The sequence below is a fragment of the Festucalex cinctus genome, chromosome 3, assembly GCF_051991245.1.
Source record: "Festucalex cinctus isolate MCC-2025b chromosome 3, RoL_Fcin_1.0, whole genome shotgun sequence".
Lineage (NCBI taxonomy): Eukaryota > Metazoa > Chordata > Actinopteri > Syngnathiformes > Syngnathidae > Festucalex > Festucalex cinctus.
The window spans coordinates 12,626,206-12,639,028 of NC_135413.1; the positions used below are offsets into that span (position 1 = coordinate 12,626,206).

General features: G+C 40.1%; 1 protein-coding gene across 5 annotated transcripts in view; it reads right to left on the reverse strand.

Annotated features, from left to right (window-relative positions):
- reln (reelin) overlaps positions 1-12,823 on the reverse strand; it is a 114,249-nt gene that overhangs the window by 64,371 nt on the left and 37,055 nt on the right. For all 5 annotated transcript variants that reach the window (XM_077515883.1, XM_077515881.1, XM_077515882.1 and 2 more), the window contains exon 3: positions 4,012-4,150. In XM_077515883.1, the coding sequence (XP_077372009.1) occupies positions 4,012-4,150 (139 nt within the window). The remainder of the gene's footprint in view (positions 1-4,011; positions 4,151-12,823) is intronic.

Here is a 12,823-nt window from a genome sequence, read left to right on the forward strand (position 1 = left end):
TTATTCACAGTAGCTATATATGAAAACTTATTAAAATGTAAATGATTGTATCATTGATTTTTTTCAAATAATTTTTGAGTGATTATTTTGCGCATCTCATTTTCATTTGCATTTACTTTGCTTGTAAATGTGACTTTAACGTAAGATTTGTTTGCAGTTATGATGATTAATAGTGGTTGAGAATGTGTGATTCATTTTCTCATTTTTTAATGAATGAATTCCTCATTATTTTTGTGCACATCAATTTTTCAATGTCAAACAATTTTATATATATATATATATATATAATTAATTAAAAAAAATTGTAACGCAAATTCCATTTTTTTTTAACAATTTAAGTTTACAACATTAAGTACAACATGGCTCATTATTTATAAATGTATTCCTCATCATTTCATTTCTCCTGGACGGAGTTCTGAGGACTCCGGTTCGGGCCTTCCTGGGTGGAGTTTGCATGTTCTCCCCGTGCCACGTGGGTCTTCTCCGGGTACTCCGGTCTCCTCCCACATTCCAAAGACATGCATGGCAGGTTAATCGGGCACTCCGAATTGTCCCTAGGTGTGCTTGTGAGTGTGGATGGTTGTTCGTCTCTGTGTGCCCTGCGATTGGTTGGCAACCAGTCCAGGGTGTCCCCGCCTACTGCCCAGAGCCAGCTGAGATAGGCGCCAGCAGCCCCCGTGACCCTTGTGAGCAATAAGCGGTCAAGAAAATGGATGGATGGATGGATAGTTGTGTGTTTCAAGAACAAATTACAAAAATTCACCATTTGTATGCCTCCTTTAAAAAAAAAACAAAAAAAATACAGCGCCTATACGGCCATAGAAACTTTCAGGATTCTACACATTGACAAATCAAATTCAAGTTTGATTAAAATGGTCATAAAGTCTGAGAGAGGTGTCTTGTGACCAGGTTGCCACATTCGTAGATCAAACAAACCTGAAAATTTGTCATTTCAGAATTGGAAATTACGACGCGGTCGCCAAGGTCGCCTGTTGATTTCCTCCCAAGAGTCGCATCAATGCACACCAGGGACACGTCATAGTGGGAGAAAGATGGACGTTATGAACTGGAACTTGGGTGTGTGTTGGTGCAGTGTTTCTCAACCCTGGTCCTCGGGGCACACTATCCTTTTCTCCCTATTCTCAATGCAGGTGATTCCAATGACAGCTCATCAGCAAGCTCTGGAGAAGCCTGATAACGATCCTCACCTGCGTTTGAATCGGGAGACATGGAAAAACAGGCAGGATTGTGTGCCCCGAGGACGGGGGTTGAGAAACACTGGGTTAGAGTGTGACAGGCTGACTTTGATAAGGTCAACTGCAGGGGGCCCCTGCCGTCACACAGTCGTGGCCCTCTGTCATCAGCAGTGACACGCCGCTGCGTTGTCATATATACTGACACGGAGCAAACAATACACACCAACACAAAAATACTTGGAAATGCATCATCCTCATAAGCTGACGTGCTCAATAGTAAATGTGTTTGCTGGCAGACAGAGAAATCCAGTAAATCTGTTTGGCTTTGTAAATATTGTTTAAATAGAAGCTCCGCTTCACCAATTTCCCTCGTGGAATTTTTTTTGTTGTTTTTTTTGTTTTTTTGTCAGTCTGACCATAAAAGTCTCTGTCAGAGAGTCTGCATTCATTTGGGCTTTTTTTCTATTAATGCCAAAATGCTTCATTCTGTTGAGTTTTTTGTGAAACACTGATTTGCAATTGGCTTGTTTTTCTTTCTTTCAAGAGGACAACTGCTGAGGAAAGACAAAAGAAAAACAAATCAGGGATTTATTGCGCCATAGTTTATGAAGGCTCAAACAGGCTCAAGTGACATTTTTGAATTTTTCTTTGTACGGAATTTCTCTCATCTGAGCAAGTACATCTTTGTTATTTGATAGAATGCACTTTGGACGAAGTACTTGTCTGGTCCTAATCTTTTCATTCCACACTTTTTCCAGCACTAGCAGTTAAATCCCTCTGACTATCAAAAGACAAGTGGCTTGAAAGGCCTACTGAATGGAATACAGTACACATGTGTTTACCATGAGAGAAGACTGCATGTGCACCAAAGGTGAAAGATAATATTTCATTCACAATCGCAATATTTTCATTCAGTATTAATTATTATTATTATTATTATTATTATTATTATTATTATTATTATTATTATTATTATTATTATTATTATTATTATTATTATTATTATTATATTTTATTTTTATTTATTTATTTATTTTTTTCTTTAATGCTTTGTATTTTGCTGCGATTGGCTGGCTACCAGTCCAGGATGGATACTTTGTATTTTTTGTTTTTTTTGTTTTTTCTTTGTGGTAGTAACAAAAGCAATTGACTACTCCACCTTTTGCCACCAACTCCACCATGCAAACCCACCCATCTGACACGTGTACTACTTTCCTATTAGCCAATTTATTACATGTTTTAAATTTAATCAGTGATGCATAAATGTTATAAATACATATGACTGCAAATTGCACTTTATCTGTAATTGTGAACAGGCATTATGTTAAGCATAAAACTGATATTAGCGGATTAACTGTACTGCACAGAAGCTTATGTGTGTGAATGAGTGAGTGAAGAAAAAAAAAGAAGAAAAAAAAAAGAAGAAGAAGAAAAAAAAATCCATGCGTGCTTTCAAATTGCCGCGGGAGTGACGTCACGCAGCTGACATGTTTGCGACACGCCAACCCCCGCTCTGCGATTGGCTGGAGAGTTGTAAACACTGTCATTTCACAGAATCGTCCCGCTGTTTACAAAACAAACAAAAATGGCAAAATACAGGCTGGGGCGGTGGGGATTTAGGACGAAATTACCACAAAAGATTAACAAAAACACAGATGTGTAGACTGAGAGAAAGTTAGTGTGTACATCCTGTATTTAAAAGGTGCATTTTCCTGAGTGAATCCAGCAGACAGCCCCTTTAAAAAAAAAAAAAAAAAAAAAAAACAGGTAAAAAAAAAAATGCAAAAGAGGAGAGTGTGACTCACCAAATTTACTTTTTCCATGTTGTAACAGCACAGTCTTTTCTTTCTTACAGGTTTATCCATTCTCTCTTCCTAACCGACCGGGCAACACTACATAATATTATTATTATTATTATTATTATTATTATTATTATTATTATTATTATTATTATTATTATTATTATTATTATTATTATTTTCTAGCCACTTCCGCAGTATAAACCGCTACAACAAATGCACGTGACGATGCCTGATGCCTGTGATTGGCTGACAGGTGCTTTGTGACATTGCCGTTTTAGCTGATCTAGGACCTGGAGAGTGTGGTTTGCTGTGTTAAGCGCTGATTGCGAAACTTGCCAGCAAGCTAAATTCTCACAGTATTTGTTCATAAATAGTATGAGAATACATCTTGTATTGCTCCCACTGATACGTTCGCAGCCGACATATTAAGATCGGCGTTTAGAGTGTAAGCGACATGAAGCTGTGACGAAACCAGGAAGTGCCTCTCTCTCTCTTTCTCTCTCTCTCTCTAGTTGCCTCTCTTACCTTGCGAGATCTCCACATAACGTCACACCCAGCGACTCATTTTATTGGCTACGAGCAACTTCCTTGTCACTTTGCCGTTTGCTGAATTTCGTGTAAGAATTGAGAATTATTTTATGGGACTTTTGAGGTCCCGTACGGAACGGAACTAACAATTTAGTCCAAAATACAGGGAGTTGGCAAACCTACTATATACATCATTATTAGAGGTGCTTTTTAGTCCAGTGCCCTCCAACTGACTGTATAGCCTCTTTAGCATCCCGTCTGTGCTCCAACTGAGGAAAGAACTGTCAGCTCATAAAGTATTCCCACAGCTGCTGGGTCAAAGAAAGGCCACACTGCTGCGATGAATAGTACAGTCTGCCTGTCTTGGTTTGTGTACTGTACGCATGTCTGAACAAACCTGTGTATTCATTTGCCAAACCTCGCTCAGCCATTGAAAACACACACACACACACCAAAACAGTACAGTACACAAAAAAGTGACTTACAAGAAGTTGACGCAGCCAGTGCCAGGAGGTGGTGCGATCCAGACAAAGCTGAAACTGGTGGAGGGCTGGTGGCTCACATGGGAAGCGACCACACTGCAAACAAACTGAGTGCCACTAAACTGACGCTCTGGCATCACACCTGGAAAAAACACATGAATACAGTCATCACATTAATGTACCACTGTGTGATGATCTGTGCACCTGTAGCCTTTCATTGTGCCATCAGTGCCATGTTGCACTTTTTTTTAAATTATTATTTGTATTTTAAGGCCAGCATAGCTGGATATTACCCAAACAATAGTTGGAAAACAAAAGGAAGAACAAATACAGTACTACACATCTCAAACATAGCAGTGTACATGCAGTCCTGGTTTACAAGTTTCAACATATTTGCAGCACAAAGTCAATTTGTGTGTGCAGCAGGGTTAAAAAGGTACCTTATCATGCAGCACAAAAAGATGCCGTACTGCCATACCTGCTCTTTTATTTTTTATTGTTATATATTTATAGCACAATAGCAAAGAGAAAAAAGTATGCAAATGTCCGCCAAAAGTCCTTGCCAAACATGCTTTTTGTCAATATACTAATGTATGTGAAACAAGTATGTACTGTAGCAGAAAGAATGTATAATAATCAGTATCAAAATTAAACTTCCAACTACACTTTTTGTTCTCGACTGAGCAGTTGTGCGGAATGAGACAAGCGGTAGTCTCATAGAATGAATGTGGAAAGTTGTTCTTTTTATCTTTTATTGCTCTCAGGTGATGTCTTTGACCTACACTTAGTGATGTTTTCCCATCCTCTGGTATCCCAATGTTTTATTAAAATGTTTTCATACGCCCTTGCAGATAATTAATATTTTCGTCTCTATCTTTCTTTGTCCGTTTCTCATTCATTGAGCCGTAACCTTTCTCCCCCTTTTGCGCCACTTGACATAACAATGCTCTTGTTTATGAGCGTCCATGTTTGCCTGTGATTCCACCAGAGAAATTACATCATGCACATAATCTTCATATCGCAGGGCAAAGGCGCGATACTGGATGATTCATCAGTGGTGATGCAGACATTTAGAGAGCGTTAATATTTTACCGAAACTAAATGGCTTTCTAGTGTCAGCGGAGAGTCCTTGCAGTAAATACACAGCTGCTGTAAATAATTCATCTGCAAAGATAATTCAGTGATAATTCTGCGAATTCATCATCTTCCTACAACACAAAGTCGCCATTTGGAGGTCAGCATTTGTGCACAGCAAACAGGATGGTTAAAAAAAAAAAAGTGTTAAAACGTACTGTGAACTGCATCACCTGCACATGCGGCCCGGCCCTTCCCCATTGCACCCCTCAGTCGTAACTCAACACACTGAGAACATAATCATGATCATGAAATGATTAATAACGCTGAAGCTGTAATATACCCCGAATCACTGTGCAAATCATTATGCAAAATTGCATGTGCGACTCCAAACAAATGACTTCAAGGGAAATCACTCCATCCCTTGCTTCCTGTAATAATATTGACCCCCACACTTTATATACGTAAATAATGCTATGTTGACAGCACTACAAATGTTCTAATTCAACTCTACCAGCTGCTTCTACTCGTGTGCCTCGCATTCATTTAGTTCATTCGCTAACTTGGAAATTTTTCTGTATAAAAAGGAACCAACTCTGAAATGGATTATGTACAAATATTTGGTGTCAAAATATTCCTGGTCACACAAAACTTGATTTATGCCATTGTTCATGTGATAATAACTAACAAATTTGGGGGCTGTGTGACTCAGCGGTAGAGTGGTTGTCTCCCAACCCGGAGGTTATGGGTTTGATCCCATGACATTAGTTGGGTTTCCATCCACCCATTTTTATTCAAATTTTCAAGAAATGCGAAAATAAAACTGACTGGAAATGCTAGAAATTCGAAAAAGGGCCCAAAATCAGCACACACAAAAAAAAAGTTTTTACGCTTGAAGGAGGTGGATTTTGAAGTGTATCAAAAAAAGGAATATGGGAATTTTGGTGATGGAAACAGGTTTTGTGAATAAACACCACAAGACCGGATACACGTCGCACATTTTGACCAGTTATTACGTCATGCGTACATTTGTAGTCACAAAGCAATGGCGAATGATAATGTAAAGTATGTTTGGGGAGATGACGAAACAGAAATCTTTTTGGAATTATTCAAAAAAGCAAATATTAAAGCAATTTTTGATGGATAACAGCAAAGAAATGCTACGGTTTATCAAGAATTACAAAAGCTAACTCATACGACGTCATCGCACAGCACAGTCGCTTCCTGTTCTTCTTCTTCTTTTAAATAACTGATGGGGATTGCATCTCTATGGTGTATACAGCCATCTACAGTGGTGGAGTCTCTCAATATTCGCAAAAGAAGAACAGATGGAAAAGGGCAGATGTCGCATGTCTGTTTTGCGCATTTTCAGTACATTTGTTTCCAAAATTCAAAACAATTGGATGGAACCCTGACTATTGTGACAACGTCAAAGTATCCTTGAGCAAGATAATGAAGCCCCAGTTGCTCCTGATACTGCGTCAGATGAATGAGTTGTCGAATGTAAAGCCTTTGAGTGACTTGTAAGGTGTAAAAGTGCTATATAAATGGAGTGCCATTTACCATATGTGATGTTATGCAAGCACATGCAATGTGTGATTTACGACCCATGACAACAAGCATTCTAGGAAGCTTATAGTGCATAAACACAAGTACCTGTATGCTTCTTACTTTTAAACTGGCTGTGGAACATTACAATTTTTGGAGAACTTTATAGAAGAACTTGCTTTCAACACAAACCCTATTTGGAAAAATAACAAAATTGTAGTTGCGCATAAAGAGAAGCTGAAGCCCAGAATTAAATTATGTCTTTTAGAAAACATGCTGTAGTGGAGACTTCCACCTGAGAGACAAAAACTCCAACGTTGTATTTTACAAACCAGAAAGAAGTCACATTTAAGACAGTGAGGATTTTAAAAAACGGTCACAAACAAATCCACAAACACATGCATGATATATCTTAAGTAACAAGTACCAGTCAGAGAAAAATCACTGGACGAGTTGCACACAAATAAAGTGTGGTTTTAAAAAGATCAAATGCCAATAGTTAAAGCTTTACATGAGCACCAGCGGGTGAGGAGATATATTGAAAAGAAAGAACAAGAAATGGTTGCAGAGAAGTGAGGTGAAGATGAAAAGGAAGACTGATGCACTCCAGGACAACTCAGAAAATGTCTTTTCCCATTGGAAAAACACACTCGGGCATAAAATGCAAATAACCAAACTATTCCTCTTTCATGTTGAGGAGCGAGTGGGAGAAAAGATCACTGTTATTCAATGAAATCCAAACAGCAAATGTTTCAGTTCAACAATATGCGCTTTGGAGAGCTGACACTCTTGGCTCTGCACAGGCGGATGAGCAAAGGAGGAGACACTGGCGCTTTCATCACTGTGAAATGCAAATATATAACAAAGTGCTAAGCCCCTGTGACCATACCCTTGTTCATTCTATTCAATAACAGAGTAACAAATTTCAACAACTGATGTTGAAATCTTTCAACTTTTCTGTAAACTACTCATTTACTGGAAGTGTGACACAGACAAAGATGCTGACACAGGATTGTTTGGTCAACATTCAAAGAGGATGTTCCGTCATTTCTCACTTCATAAATAATGCATTAATCACATTGCCAAATGCAGGCATGCGTAAGCGTTGCTGAACATTCGTGGATGTCTGCTGGCCTTAGGGAGTTAAATTGGACATGTTTTTAGAGTTTGTAAGACCACCTTGGTCAGTTTAAGACCTTGGGAATTATTTCCGTGACTGGCATAGATCCTGTGCAGGCGGGTTAGACCCAACGTTGGTAATTTTGCAGACAAGCACAGGCTGGCGGAGCTGCGAGGGGTGGGTCTGCGCCAGTGTGGGTGTGGTCACAGCCGCCTTAAAATGAATTCATTCATTCCCTTTAAATGTGTTAAATGTGTCCCTTTGCAACGCTAATAAGCTTCCCACAGCCAAGCGCAAATCAAGTCAACTAAATGGAGTGAGAATCTCCCAATGGAGCAGATGGGCGAATGGTAGCTCAGCCTGGCACTTTCACGCTGCAAGAGCAGCAGGAGCTTGCGCACTGGCACAAGGAATCATCATTAGAGTCGAGGCAACGTTCAAATCAATGTGCAAAAATGCAATTTATATCAGTAAGTACCATTCAGAATCTGGCTAGGAGCTAATAGCTTATAAGGTCCTACACCAGGGACTCCAAGTTCGGTCCTCAAGAGCCCCTATTTAGCTTGTTTTCCATGTTTCTCTCCACTAACACACCTGATTCATGATCAGGCTTCTGCTAAGCTTGCTGATTAGCTGATCATTAGATTCAGCTGGGCGGCACGGTGGATGACTGGTTAGCACGTCCGCCTCCCAGTTCTGAGGCTCCAGCACCCCCTGCGACCCTCGTGTGGAATAAGTGGTCAAGAAGATGGATGAATGGATGGATAGATTCAGCTGTGCTGAAGGACGGAGACATGGAAAACAGGTTGGATAGGGGCTCTCGAGGACCGAACTTGGAGAACTCCTGTCCCACACTGATGTTATAGAGAAAAGGTAAACTCCAAAATGTGAAGTATTTATAATTTCTAAATAGCTTAATATTAAGAGGTCATCATTATGAAACGTTTGAGTTGTTTACACGTTATCACATGGGACACAAGTAGATACAACCAGGAGCGCTTTCATAACCATAGATGCACATTCTCAAAAACAGAAATTAAATGTGCTGTGAGGAGATTAGATTAGTTGAGTTCTTTAATAGAAATCCCTCCTTGATTAAACAGTGAGAGGCTCGTTTTAAAATCCAAGATTAATCTTTGTGATGCAAATGTATATCTCCAGGGTCACTTTGTGCGTTTATGATGTGCGTCTATGCAAGATCACACTGATTGAATCTACAAAATCCCAGGTAACTTGAAGTACAGGGCACCCCATTATCAACTCACAATTAATGTGGTAATCTTTAAAACCTGATGGATCATTCTAATACATAAAAGGACTGTGTATGTGTGGGAATCCTCCAACATGGAGGCACAAGGCTCCTGTCAACATTTTGACGAGAAGGCCACACAATGGTGACATAAATGATACATCACACAAGCCCTGGCAGCTCCAGTAGGGTCCCCATATGCTTTTTGTGCTGCTGAATGAGCCCATGTGATATGTGTATGGCTTTGTGCGTTGTGCGGCATTCAGCCATTCTTTAGTCTCATGGCCGGGAACTTGATTCTGCTGTGCCATTGGCTGGAACGGGCATCCTTCTTTTTTGTACCATGGAGAAGGTTCGCCACTGGTGTGGCGAGGTGCAATGTTGCCAGGAAGAAGCTGTGCATTAATGTGGGTGGCGAAAGATGCCAGTGGTCCACCAAAGAGGGGATATGGCACATTGTGGGAAAATGTGAACGGAGGGGCAAGAGAAAAGGACACCTGGGGGTGATATGCTAACTGTGCATCATCTAGTCTAAGACATTAAAAAAAAATACTAAAATGTTCTTTTATCTTAATATGCACACATTTTGAAAGGACAATAGTCTAAGTCAATACTTTTATTGAGGCTTCCATGTCTTACAGATTCCTGAACACAACGTCATTCATGTACACAATACAAACATAGCCATAGATAGTTGAACCTTTTCAAGTTTTCTTCCAACATACTGCCATATACTAAACAAAACCAAACTAAAAAAAAAAAAATGTATAGTCTAAACAAGCGTTTATACTTATCACCACTCTGTGGTGTGTTCTTTTAAGAGCTACAAGTCTTACGAGCATAAATGATGAATGGAGCGAGGTGAGGCTTAATAATATTCCCCCTGAACTCATGTGTCATCATTGAAATTAATGTTGTTCTGAATGAATCAAAGTGTTGTTTTGGAGCTGCACCCTGTTTGATGAATGACACTTTCACCTCTCTGTGCAGCCATTACCATCCATCTCACCAGGCATTTTCCCAAACACACTTGCAAATAAGTTATGTGTTGCATATTTATATGTGTTTATGCAAGTAGATACACTAACATTCCACTTTTACTGCTCGATAAACAGGAATTAAAATGTGGAAGTCTGATTACCAAAATTTGAGGGCAAAATATTCCTCTACAGTTGTAAGATAATCTCCGTTATTTGATGCTGCCACAGAGGGCCAACAAAAGAAACAAGGATAGGGAGAAAAAAACAGAACTGGAAAATATATCATGTGCTATGACAGCAAAGTGGTATAAGTCTGTGCACTGGCTGCTCACAATGCAGATGTGCAAAATGGAGCTAAGTCAACAATATTAATAAAAGGATGGAGTGAAGATCGGAAACTGAGTTGCAAAATAGTCTTTGATATGAATCATCTCCAAAGCACTTTGGTGATCTCCCACCCTCAGATGACAATGTTACTTAAAACATTGCCTGCACGGTTCATAAAGATTGTACAATTGCAAGGGTGACTGGTGTCCCAGAAAAGGATTTAGTCCAACTTCAGTTTCCAATGAAATTTTTTTTACAGTGATTAGTTCTACATGTAATGTTAATCTGAGAGCTGAAATTTCACAAATGTGAAAACAGAGGTGCCCGTGTCAATGAATTCTGACGGTTCGTTATTCGTTAGACCAGGACACCAGTCCATCATTGTCAGTCTGTCATTATTTCAAGCCGAACCAAACTGTAATTGTCTATCCGTCAACGTTATTTTAACCGTGCTTCTGTCATCGCTAAATTATAGCTGCTATTTTAGGACGGCAGTATATTTTCACCAGTCCGCCAGTCTGCCACTCCCTCATTATTATAAACTGGCAAGTTTGAAATACGTTTCTTTTTTTTTTCTTTTTTTTTTTCCAATAATCAAACTATTAAGTGACAAAGTATTAAAACTGAGATTGTCTTATATTTCACAATTCTGGGGGAGTTCTTCTTGTTATTCTTCTTTTTTTCCTTCATCTTCATCTCATTCTTCGCGGATTGCAGTGTTTCATTCTCGACCCACGGCTAGTCCATGCCGTGCTCTATATTCTCTCAGACCTTAGGAGGCAGCAGAGAGCATCTACCGCATATGAACAACACTTCACCGCAATAGAAGTAGAAAACAATTTATTTATTTTTCAATAAATTTTCAACAAGAACAGTTTGGGGTGAACAGTCTACATACTTTTAAATAAAAACAAAGAATTGGGAAATACAATGACATGTATTTCAGCACAGACTGTCCGGACTAATAATGCTGCCGTAGTGAGAAGTAAAGCCACTGGTGGCCATCTTACGTTGCCACTCACTAAGCTCGCCTACCTTGAATACACTGATTTTTCCGATGTTTAGTTTTTTCCTACGTTTTCTGTCTCTCCACCGCGTCATACGGTTGTACCAATAAACACAAAACAGTCCTTCAGTCGGTACTGATTACGTTATGTATGAAAACCCACAATTTTAGAAGATTCCCGTCAATCATCAAGAAAACAGGTGGATTGACGGACCTTCCGCCCGTATCGACGGAATGCCCACCACTGTGTAAAAACATGGTTCGCTCTTGCTCCCCCAAACAGTGAGGTTAGTGTAGAATTCTTTCTCATAGGTCATACTCTATTTTAACTTATTTTAATTCTTAGCTTGAACTCTGATTTTATTGTGTAATAAAGTCTACTATTACATTGGACAAGGTCAAGCTCAAGATAAGGACATTATATAATCAATCAGGATGAAGTGTAACTTAAAAGGCCACCTTGGAGTGACATGACTTGGTGCTAGTGGACTGACTGGAGCCTGTGGAGCACCCATGGGAGGTCAGCCAACTGTGAGCCTGAGGAGAAACTTTCCACACAGGGTGGCAAAGTCACCAAGTTACCATTCCTCTTGTCCTTGTGCACCCACTTTTCCTCCATCCCGCTACACGTCCATCCATCAGTGACAGCCACGAGCCTTCTGTAGATGTGTGTCACCGTGGCTTGGCAGGCACACATCACAGCAGCTTTACCGGCAGGCGCCAAGGCTAATTTGATTTTTAATTCAACGCGACTCCTCGACTAATAGTTTGAGCCGGGGATTAATTAATCTGATTTGACTTGTGCTAATTTCTAGCACCCACGTCCGCGCACTGCCAGACAGCAAATAAACAAACTGGTGGGGCTGCACTCTCGCAGGCTGTGTCCTGACATACATGTTGAGAATGAATGACACCCACGGCGACAGGTGATGGGCCAGTGGACAGCCAAGGGGAAGCAAAGCATGTCGCCCTTCCACCGCAGCATGTATGTGACATGCTAATTGCGGTTTAATGTGATGAATTGTGAATATGAACGAGATTTGGAGCTGAGAGGAAGCGGACTAATCATGACTACGTCCTGGCTTTGAAGGAGAGTGAAAAACAGAAGAGGTTAAAAACTATTTTTACTGTCAAAATATGGGTCAGATTGAATCTGGATGAGAAGAGAGGTTCTTTCAGGCTTTCAAAGAATGGATGATCCGATTCGATCCAGTCCTTTTGGGGTGAAGAAATCTGTAGAATCACTACACATCCTCATCGCGCAGCAGCAAAGACCACTTCAACTGTTTTAAGACTCCCTGGAAGGGAACTTTAAATATGAATAGAGCTCAGAGGCCGAGAAGGCTTTGTAAAAATCACTTTTCCCGCGTTTGCACGCCGAGCCCACGGCTGCCCACTCACTTTGAAAGGTGCCTGTGGAGGTATGGAACATGACGCCACAGAAGACACACTTCAAAGTCAACTTGCCTTTTGTGCTGAAACTGACGCAAACTCGACAGTGTGCATAGAAA